At 46.5% G+C, this 25726-nt stretch overlaps 1 protein-coding gene across 2 annotated transcripts in view; it reads left to right on the top strand.

The window, feature by feature from the left end:
* The first annotated feature begins 556 nt into the window (after nucleotides 1-556).
* The window catches only part of GATD1 (glutamine amidotransferase class 1 domain containing 1), a 58887-nt gene continuing 33717 nt past the window's right edge, over nucleotides 557-25726 (top strand). For both annotated transcript variants that reach the window (XM_069223101.1, XM_069223102.1), the window contains exon 1: nucleotides 557-745. In XM_069223101.1, coding sequence (XP_069079202.1) covers nucleotides 649-745 — 97 coding nt within the window. In that variant the 5' untranslated portion in view covers nucleotides 557-648. The remainder of the gene's footprint in view (nucleotides 746-25726) is intronic.

Below are 25726 nucleotides of genomic sequence, written 5' to 3'. Positions count from 1 at the left end.
ACTTTAAAACATGTTCTAATCTGTGACTGTTAAATTAAACAAAGTCAGAAAAGCATTGATACAAATTAATAAAGACTATTTTATATAAAGTCCTGTTTAAATATCATGCCCAGGCCTTTGTAAAATCTTAAAACATGGAACAAATGACTGGTATTCTTCTCTCGGAAAGGAGGCAACCCAAGCAATGAAGCTTCTGCAGGTTTTACTATGGCTAAGTCATGCAGCAATTTCTTTACATTAGGAGTGACATCTTTCCCCGTTCATTCTACTGCGTCATTAAGTTTGAGCACAAGCATGCTAAATTGCGAAACATTCACTCAGTATCCAATACCTGTCCAAAACAATCACTCTTTTGGCAAAGCCTACTATTTCTGAACTATCAAATGCTTTTCTCACGCCCAACCAACTTGTGGGTGGAGGTAACGCCCCGCTCTTAAAGCTCTTTTATGGATTGATTAATATAGTAAACATCTGTCCAGCCAGACCTAAAACGGTCGCCAGAAACTTGAAATTGATGGCTCATCGTTTATATGAATGCCTGCGTGATGACGTAATACTGCGCACGCAAAGGTTGTGTCGCTGACAATAGCAAAGGAAGTGGAGCCGAAGGAAGGAGTCGCGGCTTTCAGAAAGACTGGTGCTGTCACGATGAAGAAGCAGATTGGTCCAGGGTCGACGGTGGCCTCGGATCGGCAAAGCGGGGCAAAACCAACTTGTCTTATCGTCGCCAGCGCTGCTACTGAAGGTGAGCCTCCTGTGATCACGTGATGAAACGCGCGCGCCCGTGGATTGGACGGGGAGCCGCCGGGTTGCTCAATAACTTGATTAGAGATATAAATGACGGACTGTTTCCATGTCCATCTTAGCCAAAAAAGAACGACTGTACTCGAAGGATTTCCAGAAACATCACGCTCAGTTACAAAGTCCAACATGTCTGTAGTGCTGTTTTTCACGGCTAGATGTCGCACATGTCCTTTATTCGCCTTCCATGTCTTCTTCGGGAAGGTAAAGGGCTTCCATCTTAGAAAGGAATTGAGGAGTGGTGGGAAATGAAAATTCCAAAACCCAGCTTTCCCCTTGGATTCATAAAAATTAATATCCTTCTAATCGCGGTTTCATTGTCACCAGTTGACATTCATCCACATATATACTGCTGATGGGTATTTTTTTTTCTTCACCTAAAATTCCAAATTGGTGATCTTAATTTACATGTGGCCATTATCAGCATGTGATTGTATGCTGAGTTTGACTCTGCCTAACAAAGAACAAAAGTGAATACAAGGACAGGGGACATAATAGGAGCCATTGATATTCCACAGTCCAAGGTCATACTTTCAAATAGAATGGACCAATATTTTGCGTTCTGTTGTTGGAATGACAAGAAGAACGTAAACGAGGTAATGGTGATGTTGGTGGCGTTTAATATAATAGCTACCCTGTTTAAAAAGAACTGGTGGGTGACAGCATCAGCAGGAGCTGAGAGCTCCCAAAGCACAAGCAGGATCTAATGACTGCAATCCATCAATAGGACATCCTGCCAAAAATTTAAGTAATGTAGTTTATGGATAGTGTCCACCCAGAGATGTTATGTGTGCCATTGACCGGCAGCCAGTCAGCTAAGACCAACAACCCTGTAGAAGGTTTCTAGGTTGCATGGGGGTATTAATAAGGTGTCTTTGGTAAGTAACAAACCATATTTGAGGTTTTCTAGTAACAAGCCCTTCAGAATATTTTCTTTTAAGGAGTCCCTGAACCATCAGCGTGAAATGAACTGTCTGTAAGCTTAAGGAGTCATGAAACTGGGTTTAAATTGATCCAGAGAAACAGAAAAAGCCTCCATTGAAACAAAGGTAGGCTAAAAAAGTGGACCTTTAGACAAAGGTACGTCTGTATTTTTATTTTATTTTCAGATATTTCTTTAGCGCATTGCACTCCAGAGTAAGGTGTCACGGCATTACAAATTAGAAGATACTCAGTTTGATTGATGAATAGTCAACGTTAGACTGTTACACTGTGAATAGTCATGTTGTACACCTCTCTTATGAAACTTCGAGAGTGGGCGCTTATTCTGAATCAGCAAAGGTATGGATTTCCATCATTGGATGCTATGTCTTCTGAATGCTCTTTCACTGCCTTCTCTTCAGCTTAGATTTAGAAATGGTGATCAGGTGATTATGGACACAATGGGCAACAAGGGACATAGCTTGTGTACTTGTTTATCAAATATTTTGGCCCTTGGGAATAAAACATATGGTATATAATGCATTGAACATTATTTGTTAGATATGGTTTCTACTAAGAGCCACTCACGTGAATACCAGATTCTGAGTCCGGTTATTCACTGCAGTGACTGCAGCAGTGAGAAACAGAAGTTGTTTCCCACTGTTGCTATGTCATAAAGACATTCCAGGCTGCTCTGGCAGAGCTCTCAGAGAGTGTTTCAATGCAGCCTTTGCTCTCTGCTCCAGTGGAGAGCTAAGAAGACAGCTTCAGGAGGATGGAAGGTCAGAGGTGTCAGGAGGCCGGGTGTTATTTAAAAAAAAAAAAGATTTAGGACATGGAGGTGAGACCATGTAAATTGTGGCTACCCATGTGTTCCTTAGTAGCAGATAAAAGCAGGGACAGATGATCAGCTTGATTCATAACGTAACATTATTGATGGGTAAAAAGTGAATAGTTGGGATGTTTTTCATCTTGGGGTTCTAAGTGACATTATATAAAACTTGAGGTTCACTTTTATTTTTTTTAAACAAATTCTTATTAGCAGCCTTGACTTGTATTCAACATTACAGTAGAATTTCAGTATACATCTGTTAGTCTGCACATTTTCAATGATGCCCCCTAGTAAATGGAACACCATAAACAGTTATTATTCAACAAACCCCCTCTCCCTCCCTCCACCTCCCCCAATGAGTCCGGTCCAATATGCATGGGATATGATGTATTGCTGGGCCATCTGAGGCTAATATTTCTGTAGGTGGGAAAGGGCAGTGCCCCGCTCAAGCCTGAGCAGGAATACCATCTGGTAGGCATCAGGTCTGAGAACCGCCCAGGGAAGGGTCAGGAGTGCCCTGGGTCATTTCTTTCATACAATCTGCCATGGTCTCCCATGTCCTTGCCATATCTAGTGGTATCAAACCTCTCTTGGCCTCTCGAAGGAGAGAGTCCCCTTTGTAGATTGCCCATTTCTCTAGTTTCCTGTAACACCTAGTTACCTTTGGGCATGTGGGTTTTTTCCAGTTCATGGCAATTTCCCTCTTGACCAGAATGTAGGCACGGTCCTGGAATCTGCTAGTTGCCTTGGTTTTAGGTGTATGCGGAAACCATCGCAGCAAACAATGGCCCAGTGTACAAGGGGCTTCTTTATCTATAATGTCTGCCACCTTATGAGTCGCCTCTTCCCAGTATGTCCCCAGCTGTGGGCAATCCCAGAACATGTGTTCGTTTTTTTAATTTATTTTTTTATTAATTTTTTATTGAGAATTAAGAAAAAATACAAAATAATATTAGATACTGTACACAGTACAGGGCAACTTCTATTTGGATTTGACAGAGATAAAACATGTACATTGAATATATTGTGTCTCAGAATACGAAACATAAAACATAAAATAAGATAGAATGAAGGGACGCGTGAGGGAGGGGAAAAGATAGGGGTAGAATAGAGTTGAATGGGGGAAGCGTGAAGGTAGGATGGGGGATGGTAAGGCGTGGGAGGGAGAGGGGGGAAGGGAGGGGAGGGAAGGAGGTAGGTTTTAGTGAACAGAGAAGGGCGTATACATCAAAGAGGTATAGAGAATGTGATACTAATTTCTGTTGATATCTGTTGCGAAGCAGGCTGTCAGAGTGACTATTATATCAATGTAGATGTAGTTATTTATGGTGTAGAGAAAAGAGTAAAATAGAGTTCAAGGTGGAGGAAGAGGGCAATGATTGGGGAAGTAGTCGGGCCAAGCCTACATGTGTGTCTTGGAATCGTGCAAAGTTCAAATGTGCTTGTGTATTGATCCAATGGACAGTATTAAAATATCTGCAAGTGTATTAAGTATGGGAAAGGGAGGAGATTGGGGAAGAGGGGAAAAGGGAGGGGGCAGGGGCTCAGCGATTCTGAGGGAAAAGAGGGGGCAGTAAAGTTATTGGTTACAACTTAGTGTCTCCGAAATGGGGAAAGAACGCCCAGTATGTGAAAGTCGGATGTTTGAGAGGAGAAGAGGATAGGAGAGTTATCTTAGAGAAAAAGAGAGAGGGAAAGTTTAGAGCAATAGGACGAGCCATATGCTGTTCTATTTTTATACGTATATAGAGGGGGAAAAGGGAGTGGGAAAGGGGAGGGGAATGATGGGTAGGGGTATAGGATATGTTGGCCTCCGTCAGCTGTCCACCACTCCTCCGTATTCCTGGATGGGATGGGGGGGAGGAAGGAGGTAGCACCAGCAGTGGGGACCTCTATGATCCTGACAGGAAGGGATTCCAGACCTCCAAGAATAGTGCTGCTTGATCTTGCAGGTTGTAGATTACACGTTCATGCATGGCAGTTTGTATCATAGCCGTCATCCATTTTGCCGGTGTGGGGGCAACGTTTGATCTCCAATGTTGAAGTATACAGATCTTGGATGTGGCCAGCGCAGTGTGCAGTAATCTTTGTCATGGGCTCCATATAAGAGGGTATGGGCGCATGTCGTGGAGGAGGATAAGCGTCGATGGAAACGGGTGTGTTATCTGGAGGGTATCCTGTAGAGTATGGCGTACTGTATCCCACAGGGGTTGCTTCGAGGGACAAAGACATAATATGTGCACTAGGTCGCATTGGAGGTCCGTGCATCTCCAACAGCTTGCCTGCGGTATTAGGCCTGCCCTGCATAGCCTCATAGGGGCGCAATACCAGTCCTGTAGGATTTTGAATAGACAGAACTTCAGCCGGGCTTCTCGTACACCTCTATCAAATGATTCCAGTATGTCTGACCAGTCTTCCTCAGTGTATGTCGTTCCCAGCCGGTCTTGCCATCTGCGGCGCAGGCCGCTGAGGAGGGGTTGCGAATACAAATGGTTGACTAGAACTCCGTACCAGCCTGCCATTACGCCTCTGTGCTGGCCCCACTTCTGTAGGTAAACGACAATTGGTGAGGTTTTGACTTCCCTTGAGGGGGTTCCCAGTATTTTGTGTAGACAGTGTTTAAGCTGTAGGTATTGCCATTCCTGACTCTTATGTATGTCATACTCGGCTCTTAAAGTGGCGAAGGATCGGAGTTGGTCACCATCTACGATTTGGGCTATGTTATTAATGCCAGCGTTTCTCCATTGGGACCATTTTAGGGTTTTACCCCCAATTTTGATGACTTTGTTCCCTTCTATAGGGGCTTGTGAGTGTAGAAAGGGGTGTATTCCCAGAATGCGGTGAGCCCTGCGCGATGCCGCATTTGTTGCTGTGAGAACCGGATTTGGCCGTCTAGGGCAGTCTGCATACACTCCTCCCAGTCCCTCGCTGTTTCCTCGTAGGAGGTTCTCTATGATCAGCCATTGTGGGGGGTCGGTAGTTCCGGGGAGTAGGTATGCCAGTTGTGATAGCTGTAAGGCCAACGAGTAGTTCTCCACAGAGGGCAGGCCCAAACCTCATTGGGACCTCCTTGTTAGTATTTTTGCTGGTGTCAGTCTCGGGCGTATAGAGCCCCATACGAAGGTTCTTATTGAGGCATCTATTCCCCGGAGTAGGGTCAGAGGGACATGTAAAGGAAGCATGCCTAACATGTATGTGAAGCGTGGGAGGGTGACCATCCTGCCCCACATAGAGAGTCCTAGTTGTGACCACTTAGCGAAGTCCTGTTTCATTCTGTATATAAGGGAGTCTAGGTTGTCCTTGATCATGTGTTCCTAGCCTTGGTTGACAAACGTCCCCAAGTATTTGAGGTGTGACGGTGTCCATTTAAATGGTAGCCCGTGGATTGCGGCCCTCGTTGTCATTCGGGAGAGGGGTAGTGATGCGCTCTTGTCCCAATTCACACAGTATCCTGACAGGGATGCGAAATCCCCTATGATCGAGAGTAGTGCTGGGAGAGAGCTATCCAAATCAGATAGAGTGAGCAAGATGTCATCCGCATAAAGATATATTTTGGAGGTTCCTCCAGTTAGGGGGACGCCTTGTATCTGTGGAGAGTTTTGTATGGTAGCCGCTAAGGGTTCCATGGCCAGTAAGAACAATAGCGGTGAGAGGGGACAGCCCTGCCTCGTGCCTCTGCTAATAGGAAATGGGTCCGATACGAACCCCCCGCAATTTACTTGTGCTCTGGGGTGGTCGTATAGTAGGCGGACTTTGGAAATGAACTGTTCTCCGAGGCGGAAGTGCTTCATGGTGGCAAAGAGATAAGGCCATTCAATGCGATCGAATGCCTTCTCTGCATCCAGGGCCAGGGCTTCAGTCGGCATGTTGAGAGATTCATGGAGGGTGTGGCAAAGGGTGCGCATATGATTTCTGAAGGTGCGGCCCAGCACGAATCCCACTTGTGTGTTATGGATCAGGGATGGTATTACTTTCCGTAAACGGGCTGCCAGCACGCTGGCCAAAAGCTTGACGTCCCCATTTAGGAGAGAGATAGGGCGGTAGCTACCGCATAGTAGGGGGTCTTTGCCTGGCTTAGGCAGGACAACAATGGTGGCCTTATTGGAGAGGGCGCAAAGAGAGCCCTCCTCACACGCTTCCGTGATGGCTTCGTGCACTGCGGTGGTCGCCTCTTCTCCCGCCCATCTGTAGAACTTGGCCGGGAAACCATCCTCGCCCGGGGATTTATGGTAAAGGAGGGTTTTGATGACTTGTGCTATTTCTTCCCTGCTTATATCACCCTCAAGGAGAGCCCCGCCTGCCTCCGAAAGTTAAGGTAGGTTTGCCGCAGCAAGGAAGGCCTCTGATTGTTCCATGGTGGTTGCTGTTTCGGAGGTATAAAGGTGGCGATAAAAGGCCGCAAATTCGTTTGCTATGTCTTGTGGTCGAGTTATCACCGTTCCTGATGGGGACGTAATCGCTGGGATGCTGGAGGCTGCTTCTCGCTGTTGAAGTTGTGCCGCCAGGAGTCTGCTCTCTTTCTCACCCTGCTCATAATGACGACTGCGTGATCTTTCTAGTGCATACTCCGCCTGTGAGGTATATAGCTCATTGTGATTCATGTGGGCTTGTGCAAGAGAACGACGAAGTGCTAAGGATGGTTGTGTCGTGTATTGTCTGGTGAGTCTCCGGATGTCCTCCTCAAGGGTTCGTTGGTGCAATTTCCTCTCTTTGTTAGCTAGGGCTGCATCACGCATCATGCTGCCTCTTAGGGTTGCTTTTGCCGCGGCCCGTAGGACCCGTTTAGAGGACACGGTGCCGACATTGTCAGCCATGTAGGTGGATATGTGGGTCTTCAGGTGTTCTTTTCCTTGTGGGGAGCGGTACCTATGTACCGAGAAGCGCCATGGTTTAGGTCGGAGAGTCCGCTTTCAAGTATTCTAGAATCGTTAAGTTGGGGGACTATATTTTGTAACACAAAAGGATGATGGACGGAGTGTTGACAATACAAACACTCACCCCCAGTCACAGATCTGGGTTTAATCCATCGTTCTTTTGCTCACCATGCCACCCTAGTTTGGACACAGCCATATGCAAATCAGTCTTGACCCTGTTCCTCATGGGAACAGTCCAGCCCGAACTGCCAGGCCAGGTCCTCCCTGGACCGTAAACAAGCATCCTGGGACCGGTTTCAGGGTATCACCCTTCTTCAGCCAGGCTAGCTTGATTCCAGTGGCACAGTGTGCAAGGGACCCACGTCTGGGCATACCCTTCCCACTTAGGGCAACTTTAGCAACATAAAAGGATGATGGACGTAGTGTTGACAATACAAACACTCACCCCCAGTCACAGATCTGGGTTTAATCCATTGTTCTTTTGCTCACCATGCCACCCCAGTTTAGACCCAGCCATATGCAAATCAGTCTTGACCCTGTTCCTCATGGGAACAGTCCAGCCTGAACTGCCAGGCCAGGTCCTCCCTGGACTGGAAACAAGCATCCTGGGACCGGTTTCAGGGTATCACCCTTCTTCAGCCAGGCTAGCTTGATTCCAGTGGCATAGTGAGCAAGGGACCCACGTCTGGGCATACCCTTCCCACTTAGGGCAACTTTAGCAACACAAAAGGATGATGGACGGAGTGTTGACAATACAAACTCTCACCCCCAGTCACAGATGTGGGTTTAATCCATCGTTCTTTTGCTCACCATGCCATCCCAGTTTGGACCCAGCCATATGCAAATCAGTCTTGACCCTGTTCCTCATGGGAACAGTCCAGCCTGAACTGCCAGGCCAGGTCCCCCCTTGACCGGAAACAAGCATCCTGGGACCGGTTTCAGGGTATCACCCTTCTTCAGCCAGGCTAGCTTGATTCCAGTGGCACAGTGTGCGAGGGACCCACATCTGGGCATACCCTTCCCACTTAGGGCAACTTTAGCAACACAAAAGGATGATGGACGGAGTGTTGACAATACAAACACTCACCCCCAGTCACAGATCTGGGTTGAATCCATCGTTCTTTTGCTCACCATGCCACCCCAGTTTGGACCCAGCCATATGCAAATCAGTCTTGACCCTGTTCCTATATTTCGTGACACTAGAAAATAGTCCAGTCGGGATTGGGTACCGTGGACTGAGGACAGGTATGTATATTCTTTGTCTTTTGGGTGTAATAATCTTCAGTAGTCTGTCAAGCCTGCATCTGCAATGAGGTCTGTGAGCAGTAACTCGGTCATGATTATTGCCCATGTCGATAGGTCCCGTTCTATCCAAAATGGCATCTTGGGCTAGGTTCCAGTCCCCTCCTATAATATAACGGGTAGTTCCTATTTCCGTCAGGAGGCGGTTGAGCCGTAGAAAGAAGGATCGCTTAGAACCAGTCGGGGCATCGACTGAGCCTACACATAGGGATGTGTCTCCTACCTTCAGTTTTGCAAATACATACCTCCCCTCCGGGTCATTTCATGTTTTAAAAGTTGTAATCGGGAGGCCTTTTCGTATCAAAATCGCTACTCTGCATTTACGGGGGGTACCACCTACGGAATCTCATTCTGCTGAGCAGCAACTGTAGGAGACCCTTCCCACCCAATCTCGGAGAAGCTTACTGGCTTCCTCGTTGTCTAAGTGTGTCTCCTGTATCAGGGCTATGTCCGATTTGATTGAAGAAAGGACAGTACTTTTTTCCTCTTTATATAATGCGTCATACCATGTACGTTACAGTGGAGGGTTCATACCGGAAGCAGCCTCCGTAATATTAGATATGGCTGTTGAGATTCACCAATGCAACACGGAATGTTAGGGGATGTTTAGGTCGTGTAGGGGCAAAGGGAAGGGGGTGGCCGTAATATTTATAGTTTAGGAGGGAGGGAGGAGGGGGGCAGCCGGTGGACGTCAGGAGATCACTCGGGAGGGGAAGGGAAATGGAGGGGATGAAGGAGGTTAAGGGGTATGGAAAAAGGGTTAAAGAAGAAAAGGATCAAAGGTCGAAGTGAAGAATGAAAGAAAAGGACGGTTGGGTATGAAAATTGAAGAATTCCCCTAGGGAGGTTGATCTATAGGCTACGGGTTCCTTTCCTATAGGGGCTCCTGATGCTGTCGGTCGGGCAACTATCAAGTGGGGCGAGTGGGTTCAAGACGTGACACTTCCATCTTTTACTGGGAGGTCTTCTATCTGGCACACGGGGGAGGAGGATGGAGTGTAATAAATGAAGCACGAATAGAGCATGTGGGGAGATGGTCGCGCTGGGGTCGCTGTTCATTTGTTTGTTGGTAGGGGCAGTGGGGGGGGGAGGAGAAAAAAAGAGGGGGGGAAGGACCAGTGAAGGGAGGGGGGCATATATGTTTCCGGATGCTATCTGATTAGGGCCTCTCAGTATCAATGACGAAGGGGAGGGGGAAACAGCTAGGTGTGGTTGAAGATGAAATATGAGAGCTATGTCAATGACGAAGGAGAACAGTTTCTATGTGAGTACATGTACCTTGGTCTGAATGCCAGATCTTTTCGTCTTTGTATTGTTATTATTATATGAGTTCTATGTTATGGAGGTAGTGTGGTTGATGGGGGGGGGGGAGTGGGGAAGGGGCAGGGGAGAAAGGAAGGGGGAGGGGAGGGGGCAGGGTGGGGAGAGCGAATCAGTCCAGCAATGGAACAAAGGAGGGGTTACAGGATATTCAAGCAGTCACTTACATATATACATTGCAATACATCCCATACCAAAAACATTTGACTTTCGTTTCTTATTATCATAGCTTTATATGCATAGTATTGGGTTGGGTTTCGGGATCTATTCGGGGTCCGTAGGTGGATATATGAACAGTGGAGGGCAAATCAATTCTAAATCATCATATAGGCAGTGTAAACAATGTAGACAACTTTAACTTTATCTTTAACTCCCCCATAAGACATAAATAAGTTCTGCTACAGCATTACCTCATACTATATTGAGGAGAAGAGTTAGGGGCTAGCAAACAAGCAAACAGTAGTATCTTGGAGTCTATGCCGAGTATAGTCCGTAATCCTGTGCTGTGAATGGGTAGCGGTTACTTCTATGGCCTGACTTGGATATTGCAGAAGTATACTTTCCTTCGAGGGCCGATCATACCCCTGTGCCTCATCCTATACTTGTAATGTCTCCCTGGGTGAGCCCCGTAGAGGTATTTAAAGAACCTATTAGTGTGTATTTCAATGGTGGTCTCTGGTCTACATACAGGTTTTGGAGGTCCCTATTTCGTGAGTTTAATATAAGCAATAGGGAACAGGTTTAGGGTCGTGGGGGTTTCTACTATACTACTGTTCTGGCCTATTTCTTATTTCTTGTCAGGAGGGGGTATACTTTGGCAAATTGGTTACACATTCAGCGTTTCCGTGCCTGACAAATCTCAGTCTGTGTTAGAATAGTCGGTAGTTGCGAAGCTTAGCCTGTCTACTAATAATAATTTTACTAGGTCAAACCATGGATGGATACATTATGACCTGCTAACTTTCTGACATTCTAACATTCTAACATTGCCCCGCAAGGCCTCTTGTCACTCTAGACCAGGGAAAACTTATTAGCAACGTGGTATCATTTGCATCAAAGGCTGTGAGGGATAGGCTGAATAGCTACATATAGTCCAAACAAATACTCATCTGTCCGCTGAGTAGGCGGTTATCTCGCTCCATGGCCCTTCTCGTTGTCTCAGCAAGACCCCTCTGTTACCCCTGGGGTAAAACAAAAGTTTGTTCACGGGGCGTAAGGGTCGGCTTCAATGGCGAACGAGATTTGTCTCTTTCCGATAGCTGAGTGTGTGTCACCACGGCATGCAGAACTTGGCCTCTGTCGTCATGAGCCCTAGTTAGTCTTTCCAGGTCCCTGCCTCTGGGACAGGTGGCTGGATCATGCCGGTCTGTGTTTCCCTTCTCAGGCCCAGGGGAGGGTGTGTGACCGTCTTCTTCCATAGTGTCCTGTGACCAGTTCGGGACAGCTGTTTGTTTGGTCTAAGTTTGAAGGGAGTCCAGGAAGAGTCTTAGGTCCTCTGGGTTATAGAAGTCTCTGGAGATCCCATTTTTGGTGATCCACATTCTCGCAGGGTCGAAGAGACCGTATTTCACCTCCAGTTGGCGAAGTCGAGGCCTTAAGGATAAGAAGGCCTTCCTGTGCTCGGTGGTGTCTTTGGAGTAGTCAGGCTGTTATACGGACCTCGAGGTTGTCCATCCAAAAGGGCCCGTGGGTTCGTGCAGCTTGAAGGATCTGACGGGTCTGGGAGTGACGCAACAAGCAGGCGATGATCGGTTGGGGTCTCAGGGCCCCATCCTGGTGCTTCGGGCCCACTCTGTGTGCTTGTTGAAATTCCAGCGGTGGTTCAAAGGCTAGTGATGTTAGCTTGGGTATAGTTGAGCTGAGAAAGGTCTGTACGTCTGTGCCTTCTTCATTCTCTGGGATTCCGAGGAGGCGGATATTGTCCCTCCTGCTTCTGTCTTCCAGGTCAGTCACTTTACTTTGTAGATAAGAAAGGTCTTGGTCTCTATCCTGTGTTGTGGACATGTGGGTCTCCAGAGTCTCCACACGGCTCTCCAGCCCCATCACCCGTGAATGAAAGCCTGCAATGTCGGTCCGTATGGATTTAGTTTCCAGTGTCAGAGAGGAGATGGAAGCATCCATTCCCTCTATCCTGCGGCTGACAGCAGTAATTTCCTGCAGTATCCATTCCATAGTCGCAGGTTGGTCCCCGCCTGCCATCACTGAAGGTGGGTTTGGCTTTGGGGCCGCGGCCGGTCCTGTTGTTGGGGACGCGGTATATTTGTGTTGGAGTGCTTCTGAGAATAATAGTTGACGTGCCGGTTTACCTACGGGTTTTTGACCAGATTTACCTCCGGGCATCTCAGTGTTAGTCTGTAGGGCAGGCCTTGTAGATTCAGGGGTCCTTGTCCCTTCTGTTCTGTCTCTATGGGCGATTGATAGGGGGGGGGAGCGTGACCTGACCCGTGTTCAGTCCCCCTGTGTGCGTTGCAGAATTATATTCTCCTTATTGGGGCTATGTTGAATAGTGTTTTTTTTTTTTTGTTTTTTTTTTCGTTTTACTGTGTGCAGCTACCCAGGGGTATTCAGAAGGTCCTCTTCTTGCTCGCTTTTAGTTAACCTTAAGGACGGTGCTTTGCTCGCTGCGTAAAAGCCATGACGATAACAACAAGGGCAAGGTTCGAGGGCTCCAGTCGCGGGTGATGTTCGTGCCCGTATAGTTGCGTGGAAGGCTGAAGCGCCGTGAGGAGAGGTCAATGTTCATCTAGGCGGCTCCGACACCCCATATCTTTTCCCTCTCTAGTCACCTTTTACAAGTCACTGATGAGGGGGGGGGAGTATCTGATGGTTGTGCTGGGATATGCAACGCTGCTGGGCAGTTTACTGATGCTGAGAGAGGGCGATGATCCCCATTCTTGGAGGGCGAATTTGTTCCAGCCTCTGGGATTGTGGCAGTTTCCTTACTCCCAGCCTCTCCTCTCAAGGGCTCTTTCTGGTCAGGGTCTGTGTCTCTTCTCTTGAGGTCAGAGCTTCCTGGGATGTAAATAGTAGGGGCCCTTCTTCCCTCCTCTCTACCCCGTGAGCGTTGTTAGTTGTTTTTAGTTGTTTTAGTTATCCTTGTTCGTTTTGTTTTGTTTAGTTTTCCCCCTTTCCTGTAAGATTTTCCAACAATTGCCTTATGCGTATGGGGGGGAGCACCAGGGGTGATGTCCTATTGTTTTTACTGTCTGCCGTAAGTCCACCTTCCTCTGCTCTCCAACCGGCGTTGATTGGCAAGCTCCCGGGGGGGGGGGGGGGGCAGCGCCAGAAGGAGAGAGCTAGCCGCCGACAAGAGAGGAAAGGGGGGGGAAATTCTGTGTCCTGGGGGGGATCGTGCCGTGTGGCTTCACAAAGCCTTGTGAAGGCCCTCCGATTGAAAACAGGCAGGGGGGCCGCCGCCCTCACCCCGCCGGGCCGAGCTCCTCTGGCCCCGGGAGGCGCTCCTCCGTCTTCGGGGCAGAGCAGGCCCGTCTGCAGAAACACGTGGCTGGTCCTCCCGCCGCCCCTCCGCTCCATACCTCTTGGTCCGGTCCTGTTGCGGTCTCGGCGGAGCGGTGAGGCGGGTCTCCTTGCTAGGCCGACTCTCGCTGGGCCTCGCCGGATGCCAAGACGCGACTCCGCCCCTGGCGCAGGTCTCATAGTCCACGTCGCATTACGGTTTTGCATCTCCCCCTCCGGCTCTGCCTTATCTCCTCCGATTCTCTGGATCTGGTCGCGGAGACATTTGAGACACTGGTGTCTCAGGAAGCCCCCGGAGGGCGATGGATGTTCTCAGCTGCCGCCGTTCGGCCCCGCCACCCCCTCATGTCTGACCCGACACGGAGCTCCGGGGTTAAGCGACCATCTTCGATCTCGGTCCGGCCACGCCCCAGAACATGTTTGAATTCTGCCCCTAATGTTCCACATCTTGGACACTTCGCCCCTGTTGTATTGAAATGTTGGTTAATCTGCCCCGGTGTCAAGTATGCTCTATGTAATATGAAAAAGTTGATTAACTTAAATCTAGCATTTCTCAAAACCTTGGGGGTTTTTCCAATATAATTTTCCAAGAGTTGTGGGTTCCCAAATCCTCTTCCCATTGAAGCTTCAGCGGTTCCAGGGAATGGTTGCATCTGTTCGTATTCTATTGTATAAGTTTGTGAGTGCCTTAAATGTGCCTCACGAAACTGTTAGATAGGTACTGGTAGCCTGTGCTTTGGGCTCAGCTAAGATGTCACTCCAATGGTGTCGAATGACTGCAGTAACCGAGCCATGCAACAGAAAATGCCCTCTAAGTGGATCAAACTCAGCTCTAAGATCTTCAAGGGGATCAGAGTTCCCTCTCTAAAAAGGCTACCAATTGTTAACATCCCACTGTTTTCCAGATATTTAATACTTCCCAATTACCCACATGTGGTAAGGCTCGCAGGAACAATAAAGGGAAGTCCGGCGAGTAAGGAACTTTTGTCTTAGTTTTATGAAAAGTAAGTATCTTCAATTCTGGTGTGTCATCCCTCCTGGTTTGTCGGATTCTCAACAAGACTTCTATCAGTCTTGTTAGTGAAGGGGTAAAGGACTTCACTAATACTCCCTGGGTATGTCTACTCACCAGCCATTGTGCAAACCATTGGAGTTGCACTGCAAGATAATAGGATTCGAAGACAGGGACTGCTAACCCCCCAATCTGCCAGCTGTCTCTGTAGTTTAGACCGAGCCACCCGTTTCCAACTGATTCCCCATAGGAATGATATTACCAGGGTATCTAACTCCCTGAAGATGGGCCTGGGTATCCACACTGGTAGTACTGAAAAGTAGTACAGCAGCCTCAGCAATACTATCCTTTTGAGAAGTGCCACCCTTCCGGCCAGCGACTAGGATAGTGTTTGCCAGAAGGCCATATTTGCTTGAATAGCTTTCATAGCGTGCCCCACATTGGCGTCCAAGATGCCGAGCATATCATGATATATTTTAACACCCAAATAAGAGAGGCAGCGTGGTTCCCACAGTAATGCATCCAGGTCTGTGGGAGGCCACACCAGTGGACCCCATGGGGAAAAGGCGGGACTTCTGCAAGTGCACTCCGAGTCCCGATAGGGTGCTAAATGTGGACAACAGGAGCCAAGCATCCGGCAGATCTCTCCGCATATTTCTTAGGTAAATAATCAAGTCATCCACATATAAGGCTATGCGGTGCCACGCACCACCTGCAAATATGCTCTGCGAGCCAGGGTCACTAATGGTTCCATAGCTATTGCAAACAACAGCGGAGTTGGGGGGTAACCCTGCCTGGTGCCCCTCTCAACTACATAGCTGTCTGAAATTGTTTGGCCAATGCGGCCCCTAGCCACAGGGGCAGCATATAGCAACTTTACCCACAGTACATATTATTCACCCAATCCAATCTTTGCCATCATGGCATAAAGGAAGCTCCATTCAAGACTGTTAAATGCTTTTTCGATATCTACTGTCAATACCTCCAGTCTCCGTCTTGTCATAGGAGGGGTCCATCATGACAGCCAGCAGTCGACAGATGTTGCCAGCTGTGTGCCGTCCTGGGCTAATTCCCACCTGGTCCAGGTGCACCAAATGTGCCATATGAGGGAGGAGCCGCATTGCCAGGATTTTGTTAAGAATCTTATAGTCCAAATTCAGCATGGACAGTGGCCTATATGCACCACACTCAGTCGGTGCTTTGCAGGGTTTTAAGACGGGCACAACCAGTGCCTCCCTTGTCATAGCTGGCAAGATTCCCCTCTCCCTTGCAGCTTTATAAAGGGCGACCAGCTGTGGAGCCAATAGGTCAAAATATGTGCCATAGAACTCAACTGGAAAGACATTTGTTCACGGTGTCTTCCCCTAGCTAAGTCCTTAATAGCACTTCTAACCTCTTGCAATGTGATGCCCCCCCCAGCTGTTCAGCTGTCTCCTGTGTGACAGCGGTGAGTAGCACCTGGTCCAAATATGCATGGGTGGCCTCTACATCATAGTGGAGGGCGCTTTTATATAGCCCATCATAATATTGCAGGAAATGGGTATTAATCGCTTCCTGTTTTTAAAGTCTGCCTCCTGTGTCTGTCTGTACTTCCATAAGGATCAACCCCCTCTTGGTCGGTGACCCTATCCACGCAAGCATTCTACCCGCCTTATCTCTCTCCACTTGGGCCCATGATATGTAGTTCTTGTAATCAAAGCAGTGAAGTCGCTCCACGTGGCCTGCTACTGTCTCTTTCAATTCTCATACTCAATGCTGGAGATCAGGTTGTCCTGGCCTATTCTTTTCCTCCTCTATTAATTTATCTTCCGGATTTAATGTGTCCCTAAGGAATGCTCGCCATACAACCACTGACTCTGCTATACATCTCCCCCTCAACACCGCTTTGAAAACGTCCCACTCAACTAATGGGCTGCTGACTGTGGCTAAGTTGTTGGTAAAGAAATTAGCAATATGGTGTCTCACTGCTTCTTGGTAACGTGTATCTTCTAATGATTCAGGTTTTAGTTTCCATGTTGGGATACGAGGAAGGGAGGGCCCCCACCTCAGTGAGAATAATATGGGGTTGTGGTCCAATATGGTACAGGACAAATATTCAGCATTATGAATGGTTGCAAACACACCAGGGGTACAAAGGAAGGAATCTAGGCGCACGTGCAGGTCATGTAAGTGGGAAAAATATGAGTAGTCTTGAGTGTGTGGATGTAACCTACGCCATGCATCTATGAGTCCCCACTGCGCTTGCCAGGTTGTAAACTCCAGTGCTACCCTTGTTACTGGGGAATCGTTCAGTGGATGGTGGGACTCATCCACGCCAGGGTCCGCCATGCAGTTAAAGTCCCCTCCCAGCACTATTGACTGTATAAGATGTGGAGCCAATCTGTCAGTGAGTTTTGCAAAAAATGGTCCTTGATCTGTGTCAGGTATGTAGACACTGACCAGGACTAAGTCCCAGCCCTCTAATTTCCCTCTCACAGCCACATATCGCCCTTCGGGGTCGATAAAACTATCAATGGGCTGAAACGGGACCCCAGCCCGCACCTAGATCAGAGTACCTCTGGCACAAGCTGAATAAGTGGTAATATACCTGTCCCCTCCAACGTTTTTGTATAGCCGCCCCTCAGTTGGTTTCATATGTGTTTCTTGGGAGCATTGCCACATAAGCGCCTCGTCTCTGTAAACAGGAGAAGACCGTACACCTTTTTGACATCGTATGCATACCCCGGTTGTCCAATGATATAAATGTATATTTCTCAAGTTTAACCATAATCCTGCCTAAAACCTGAGTTCCTCTTCACCCACCCTCTACACCCCAGTTCCATCATATGTTTATTGATCCTCCCTAGGCCTATTTGCTTTCCCTCAGATGCACGTGACTCATGATTCCCCTTATAAACAAACCAACAATCAATTTCCCAATTCCCCTTCCCCAGGACAGAAAGACAAATGTCTCTCATTCAAACTAAATAAATTATCAACTGTTCTCACAAAATTGGAGGCCGGCTATTTGAGTTGTTTAAAGACTTATTCTCTCTATGTTGTCACCTTCCTCCGGCACCCCCAGCCAGGATCTCCTCTACCAATCCCCCCTTCATCTAGGGGGATTGCTGAGCAGATACACAACAAGACCACTGTGTTGGTTCCGCTTTCATAGAGTTCAAAGGAGAGAGAGTCAAACAATGCAGTCCGACGTCCCTGGTGTCACCTCTGGTCCGGTCTCCTCTGATATATACGTGTGATGACTGAGTCTTGGTTAGAACCTGAATGGTCTATCTCTTTGTCGAGCGTTGGACTCTGATCACGACCACTCAGAGAGGCCACTGCCTCCATCACTTTTTGGCGTCTTGTTGGACCTCTATTTTAGAAGAGCAGATGGTCTGTGTTGAGGCTTATCTTGAGTGTGTCTTTGTTGCGGTTGTGAGCTGCCATCCATTTCGGTGTCTGTCCTAGTCGACACGTGGGTGTCTATCAATTGCCAGACATCTTCCGGAGAATTAAAGAATTGCGTCCCCTCTTCTGTTAAAACACGCAAGCGGGCCGGAAACATCATAACATATTGTATGCTCATCTGTCTTACTCCTTGTTTCACCTTTTGTAAGGTAGCTCTCCGTTTCTGCACTTCTTGTGAAAAATAGGGGAAAAGGCGGACTGTGCTGTTTTCCACTGTGCAATCACCCTACTTCCTTGCCTCCCCTAGAAGATGGTCTCTGTCCCTGTAATGTAACAGTCTTGCTATGACCGGCTGTGGCGGAATCCCCGGTGTACCTTCTCCAGGGCGAAAGTACGTCTCCTGCTACTGTCTCCTGAAGCCAGCGCTCCAGGAAATCCACCATATTGTTCCTCTCTATGCGCTCAGGTAAGCTACTCACGTGGATATTATATCGCGTTGATCTGTTTTCGGCATACTCTGCCCTCAATCCCAGATCATGAATTTGCCTTTCCAACTTGCGTAGTTTGTCAGTTGAATCATTTACAACTGGCAGGACCTCTTTGATCTGTTTGTCCGATGTAGATACTGTTTCCGCCAGCCGGCGGTGATGATCTCGCAGTATGATCAGGTCTGTCGCTAGTGCATCAGTTTTTCCCTACTGGGCTTCACGAGAGGCTGAAATTGGCTGTAGAATGTCTTGGAGGGTAGGGCTCACCGAGCACTCCATAGAATGGGCACGTTTAGCCTCCAGGCGTGGTGTTGAGGAACCTGCAGCTGCTTCTTTCCTCATCTCCGGGTCTCTCTTGCATCCTGTTTTCCCCATGTTTGTCTCTCATCAGGATCGCAATGGTTGTCCCAGGGTGTTCTAGGTTCCCACGGCAGGAGTTCATGCACCTAACGCCGTAGGCCAATGATATAGTATAGCCCTGTGACCCACCTCTCCGGATTCAAGCAGTGTGTAGTTGTCTGCGCCTCTGTCAAAACCCCACCGTGGGCCTCTCTTTGAGCTTGTTTACTCTTTTGTTTTACTTATGCCCCCAACGTGTTCAGTTCTATGTGCTGGACAGGCCCCCTGGGCCCGTGCTTTAAGGCATATGTGCGGTCAGGGCCTCCAGGGCTCTCGGTAGCCTGAGCCACAGCAGAGCATCACCGCAAGGCCCCTTTGAACAGGTGTCTTAACGCTTCTGCCCAGATCCCAGTTCCAGTTCCAGCTCCAGGCCGTCAGAGACACCGCTCTCTGCTTACCCTTCGCCACGTGCAGCCAGCCTTACCCCAGGCATCGCTGTGTCTCAGCAGATTTGCTTCAGGCTGGTAGGTGAGAGGGGCCGTCGCTGCTCACCTCCTCTGCTGTGCCCAAGCGCTGTGATGTTGGGGGCTCCGTCTGGCTCCTCCTCACCACGTGCCCCTCTCCGGATCAACCTCACCACAGGGGCCACGCAGCCGTCGGAGTGCTCTTCGGTGGGGAGCCCTGCGATGTCAGGGGAGGAGTGATGCTGGTGACCGCGATCCTCCGATCGCCAGTGCTACCCACTCACTGTGCTCTGCCTGGGGCGTCCTCCATTTCCCAAAAGGCTGCGGCCACCATCTTGTTTGTAGCGTGGCCTCTGCCGCGTTAACAGCTTCGAGTATTAGGGCTGCCGCAGCTTGAGCAGCTTATATCTCATGGGGGCCTGTGAGGGACATCGGCTGCCCTTTGGGGGGCTCGGAGAGGCACACTGGGAGTCCGGATGACATGGCGTGGGGGGATCACCAGCAGGAGCCTCACGGAGAAGCTTCATCCTCCATTAGGGTCAGGCCAGGACCCTTGACGTTCACTCTTGTTGTCTTTTTGTTGTCATTCACAACCCATTGGTGAAAAACATTCAATCCTATTCACTGTTACTTTTCTCTCAACTAATATAAAATCCAGAAGAGCCTGTAGTCTCTGTATTAAAACCTGCCAATAATATTCATATTACAGTCTAGTTGTGACGTGGCAAGTCACCTGTAAATCGAAAATAACATAGCTGCACAAATGTAATAAATTACTACAGTTGAGTTGTGACGGCACAATGCCTGCTTCCAGAGCAAGGAGAAAGAGTGAAAAGTTGGTCATGGAGCAGATTGTCAACTGCCCTTTGAAAAATAAAATCGATATTAAGCTTTTAAGTTCTTCTGACCTAGTTTGCCGAAATAAAGCCAGTAACAGAAAGGAAAGATTTATGACAGCATGTTCATTTTTTGCACAATTATTGTTCTTTATAAGAAAGCAGGGATCTCTGCATTTGATAACAACTTAATGAACTGTAGCTACTTTTTGAATGTGACATTAAACTTCATCAAATTATTAACTGTATTTAGATGTGTTTAACATCATACTACAGATCCTGTGTTCCAATTACATATTTGCAGCCAAACTCAGATGTCTGAAAGGGAATGAGACCAAGAATCGAATCTTTTTGGGGGAAAAATCATAGTGTGTGACTATGTTCTGTAATAGAAAAAATACCCCCTGCTGTACATTAAAGAATACTGCAAGTTACTTTGGAGTTCCATGACTATATAAAAGAGCCTTATTTAGAATTTGGCAGATCTGGTACTCCATCATAAACATAGCATATATCTTATCTACTGTACTGTAAGTGTCATATGGTATAATGCACTTGTAATATGGCATAAGGGATATTCCCTATGTTTGTGAAATAGTATGTTATCCTCCAAACTCTATATAAGCCTGTTGTCTTCAGCCTCTTTCCTCTATACGCTCATGGATCTCCTTGGTGACTATCCATATAATGTACAACAGTGGGTACATGATCACATTTTTCTAAACTTCCTAAAATCAGATCAATGCAAGACTGTATAAAAGCACTGATTGCTTTAAATTGATATCCAGTAAATGGATATCAATTTTGTGGGTGGGTAGGGATCGGCAATTGACAAAAAGAAACCTGCCGACTGACCCATTGCACTTCCTTCGGGGCTGCACAACTACACTCTGAAAAGTCCATAAGCAGTTGTTGCAGACCCAGTGTGGGAGACCAGGGTCAACAGAGTGCTGGCAGCTGTTCAAAACAGGTGTTCTGAGGGCAAGGAGTTGACTAGCTGAAAATGTTATTACATCTAGGCCGCAGGGGGAGGCATCCCTCACCCCTGGTCCCGGCCGGGTGTGGAGAGGTGCAGGCAGGCTTGCCTTTGGCGCGCCCTCTGCTCGTGCCCGCTGTTTCATGATCCTTATAAAAGGGTCAGAGAGGCAGCAGACAGAGCAGCTAGACCAGCAATCAAACTGGCGTCTCCTCAAGGCACAGAAGCCTAAAGGAAAATGGCACCCTTCCAGTTTTAAAAACAATTAAAAGTATGCCACAATAGGCGGCTACCACCACCTGCTAGGTATAAAATATATAAACATACATTTTCCTTTTTAAATTTGTAGGTTAACACATTTGACTTGAAGGGAGAAATCAACTACCACTATCCGCATAGATAGTACAGATCAATACAAACACATGTGATAAGCCAATGAGGACAAGAGATTGAACAGCAAATAAACAGTTAGCTAACAGTCACTAAAAACTTGTGACCAATAACTGTAGTTTCCTAAATTCAATCCACAGATGCTCTTGGTCAGCTAGCTTGAAATGAGCCAATTGCTGTATTTACTCTGTGTTTGGACCCCACAGGACTTCCTTAGATGCACAAACTACAATAAAGCGAGCCAATCGCTGTTAATATTGTGTGCTTTGATCGCACACAGAGTCTGCATAGACGCAAGCACTGCAATACCTCAGGTTTGAAAGTGAGCCAATCTCTGCAAAGGCTCTCTGTAAAATAGGGAGTTACATTTCTTCAAAGATCGAACTCTCTGCCGAAATCGATCCTCATTCACTGCACCAACATCAAGTCGCTGCAAGAAAAAAAGTCTCACAGAGCTACAACCAGACCATGCATAAACATTCAGTTGCACTGATGTCAAAAGCCTCGCAAACACACTGCCACTCAGTGACTGCTTCCACTAGCTGCACACAAATATGAAGCCGCTCTGACGTGTGGACTTTGCTGAGATTCAGCAGCTCTGTGTTCCGTGAGTATGTTGCCAGAGCTTAGCTCCCTGCCACACTGCTGCAAGATATATACGCCATGGGCATGATTGCTAGACTACACAAGCAATGCAACAGCTGACAAAACTTGAAACCAGCACAAAGTAAATTGTTTTAATCCCCAGCTAGAAGGTGAGTCAAACCTGCATGAAATGAGACTGTGGGCATCCGCAAAGATTTTCACTGCTCCTAGCCGCCAAGTATATAATGACGAGGCTTGCGGCAAACAAGTAGAATAAGGTGTAGGTTTATTTAAGAGAAAGGAGCCCACGTCCTTGACTGCTCACCAGCAAGGTGATCTCCAACTGATTGCTACGCAGTTGAGAGAAGCACCTTATATTCACAGGCCCAAACGTGGAACGTAACACAAAGCAATACAGGGTTGAAGGAAAACAAGTTATGATTGCACACACACAAACACAAGAAATAATGGAATATCACGCGCAAGTACACGTTACCATCACAACAGCCACCCACATCCTCCCTGGGTGTCGTCTGCAGACAAATGAGACCACATCTTGAACTGGTGAAGTGCATTGCCTAGTGGTTGGAGATACAAATATAAAATCAGAGAGGACAATGAAGATAACTGTCGAACTTCCCAGAATAGTAATCTTGGGTGAGAAGTAAAAAAAAAAAAACCATCTGGACTGATTGAGTTCACCTACTTATGAAGTATCCAGTCCATTTCAGAGCATCACATAGTCTGCCAATATTTTAACCAGGGATGATATTATTATGTGAACGTCAATGAAAAGAAATGGGAAAATGAAAAAAATCGGGTATTTTTCTACAAAATAAAAGTAGAAGACGTGAAAGTATCTTTAAGCTGTCATATTTACATATTTAACAGCACTTCTGCACACACCGAAAAATACTGTTGCACTGTGCATAGATCTCAAAATATTGTGGAATAAAATGTTTAAAAATAGTGGAATGATAGAAGGATTCAGCTACTTAAATGAGCAGTAGGAAAGGGGGTTAGGAGTGCCAATAGGAACAACTGACATGAAAAATTATAATTCTGACAAACTGCTGGGGATATTGGTAAGAAGGTCATTGTTAATTCAGGAATAAACATAAGCATGGACTCTTTAGGTGTTTCTTGAAATTTAGGAAGTAAACAGTTATTAGCAGAAAGGAGTGATTTATAGCAACAAGATTCCTGAAGTTAAGGAGGGTGGGCTAAGTTCTGATGCTGAAAGATAAGCAGTTCCAGGCAGCAGCCACGACTCTAGTGATAGACCACTTCTTATTAAGGGACCTTTAAAATCCACTTAATTATTAGTGAATCTCCACTACTGAAAACAAAGCCAGAATTCATTCCCATGGAAACATAACAACAAGAGGATTCTAATTAATTTACAACCCTTTAGCCCTTTCAGAATTTCAAAATGCAAGCAAATGAATATTATTTTTCTTTTAAAAGGAGGCAGCCCTAACGCCACTGGTATAAAATGCTTATTTGGTGAATACAACTGATGGGGTAGGTGGCATATGTCATGAAATGTGAAATGTCTGAGAGCAGGAGGTATAACAAACAACTGGTCAGGTCCCATAGGCTAAGTGTGACGTGAGAATTAGAATTATAAGCAAGACCATCTCATAAAGCAGAGACCGGATTTCTGATAATTGAACCAACACATTTGTGACCAGAACCAAATGTGATCTGGAGACTTCAGTCATATGTCAATAGCTTGTGTTACTATTTATTGGATTGCATTATTTTGATACTTAGAAGGATAGATGGTTGAGATGTGAATATACCTTAAAATACTCAAACCTCTGTATGTTGCCATTGACATTTTTGTCAAGTGTAATTTTATCAATAAATAATTTTCTTTCGAAAATCACTGAAATCTATTGGAGTTACACACACACATGCACATTTTGTTGTCTCATATTCTAAAAACGTAGCGTTATGGTTAAAAGTAGATTTTAGTGCCTTTGGAGTGACATGGTAACATTTTGTGGGAAAACTAAAAATGGCCATTTTCTGTATTGTTACTGTTAACTACAAGGCCTTATAAGGTATACTTAACTATAGTTTATGACGGAAAGTCTTAATTTTATTAAAGACACGGAGGCGAGTATTATGCGTTTCTTTTCTCGCTTTAATAAACACAGCAGCGGTCAAGAAGAAACTACAAATCCTATAAGGCTTAACACAGACAGCCAATGGGATTAAAAACGTAGTATAACATATATCAACCAATGGAAATACTGCCATGCCATTGTGATGTCACTTGACTGCAAGCAGCCCTCTTTTCTTGCGAATAAAGTCAATTATCGATGAATAACGGGAATAGTGAACAAAGAGTAAACAATGCCATAAGAAATGCAAACACGTCAGAACAAAAGTCCAAAATCCTACAAAGGAAGGAATGTTCCTATAAATCAGGAGGATACGATACAGAACTTGAGGTAAACGGAGAATTCAATTGATGCGAGGAGGTCCAACTAGGACGCTGGTTGAGTGGCCGGAACTGGCGCTGGATGAAAGGGAGGGAGAAAACAATGTTATACCAGAGGTGGGATAATACTCGCCTCCGTGTCTTTAATAAAATTAAGACTTTCCGTCATAAACTAGGAAAATCTTCATTTTATGACAAGACCAGAGGCTCCTATTATGCAAGTTTAAAGCATATTAATTACATTCAATGAAACATTATCAACAGGTTTGCAATAAAAAACTCTAAAAGTATTATCATTAGACCAGTCTGCAGATTTCAGAATATCCTCTAAACGAGAGCCTGCCCAGAAGGCTTTGGAAGCCATAGCCCCTCTGGAAGAATGAGCTCCAAATCTGGAAATGTCAATACCCGCTAAGGACATAATCCATCTCACCCAACGAGCCAACGTAGCAGACAAAACCAGGTTATAGGGTTTCCTGAAAGAGATAAGAAGTTGGGAGGAGGATGTTCTCAAATCTGCAGTCCTTTGCTCGTAAACCTTGAGACACTGGCCTACACATAATTTCGGATGTTGCGGGAAATAAGGATAAAACACTGATGATAAGTTGGTCTTGGTGCGTCGTACAACCGAGAACAGCACCCCTGAAGGAGTGAATTGTCGGTTGGAGACGTCTAATGCTTTAACATCTGATAAACGTTTAATGGAAACCAAACATAACAACATTGCTAATTTAGCGGATAAAATTTTTAGTGATAAAATTGGATTGTCTGGCAAAGAAATCAAAAAATGTAAAACAACATTAACGTCCCACAATTGATTGTACTTTGGTAGAGGAGGTTTGGAAAATTTTACTCCCTTTAGTAATCGGCATACCAGCGGATGTTCGCCTTCCGGTTTTCCATTGACATGGATATGATTGGAAGAAATAGCTGATCTATAGAGATTGATAGTGCGGAATGCTTTACCTTTACTGGCTTCTGCGGCTAAGAAATTGACAACAAAAATTACATCTGCTGAAAAGGGATCAACTTGCCTTCCCAAACACCAGCCGTCCCATAAAGACCAGGCTGCCTTATAGGCTTTCTTGGTGTCTGGAGCCCAGGAATTTAAGATGTATTGGGAAGCCTCTGCCAAAATGACAGGGGAAGATTGGGCATTCCTGAGATCTTCCAGGCGGATAGATGAGGATATTGTCCACAACGAGGGGGTGAGAACGATGAAGAGGGTCCAGCAGTAAGTCTGGGAAGGACGGAATTAGTAAGGGAA

This window comes from Pleurodeles waltl, chromosome 3_1, assembly GCF_031143425.1.
Source record: "Pleurodeles waltl isolate 20211129_DDA chromosome 3_1, aPleWal1.hap1.20221129, whole genome shotgun sequence".
NCBI lineage: Eukaryota > Metazoa > Chordata > Amphibia > Caudata > Salamandridae > Pleurodeles > Pleurodeles waltl.
Note: the sequence above shows the minus strand (reverse complement) of the source record. Positions and strands in the feature narration are given on the sequence as shown.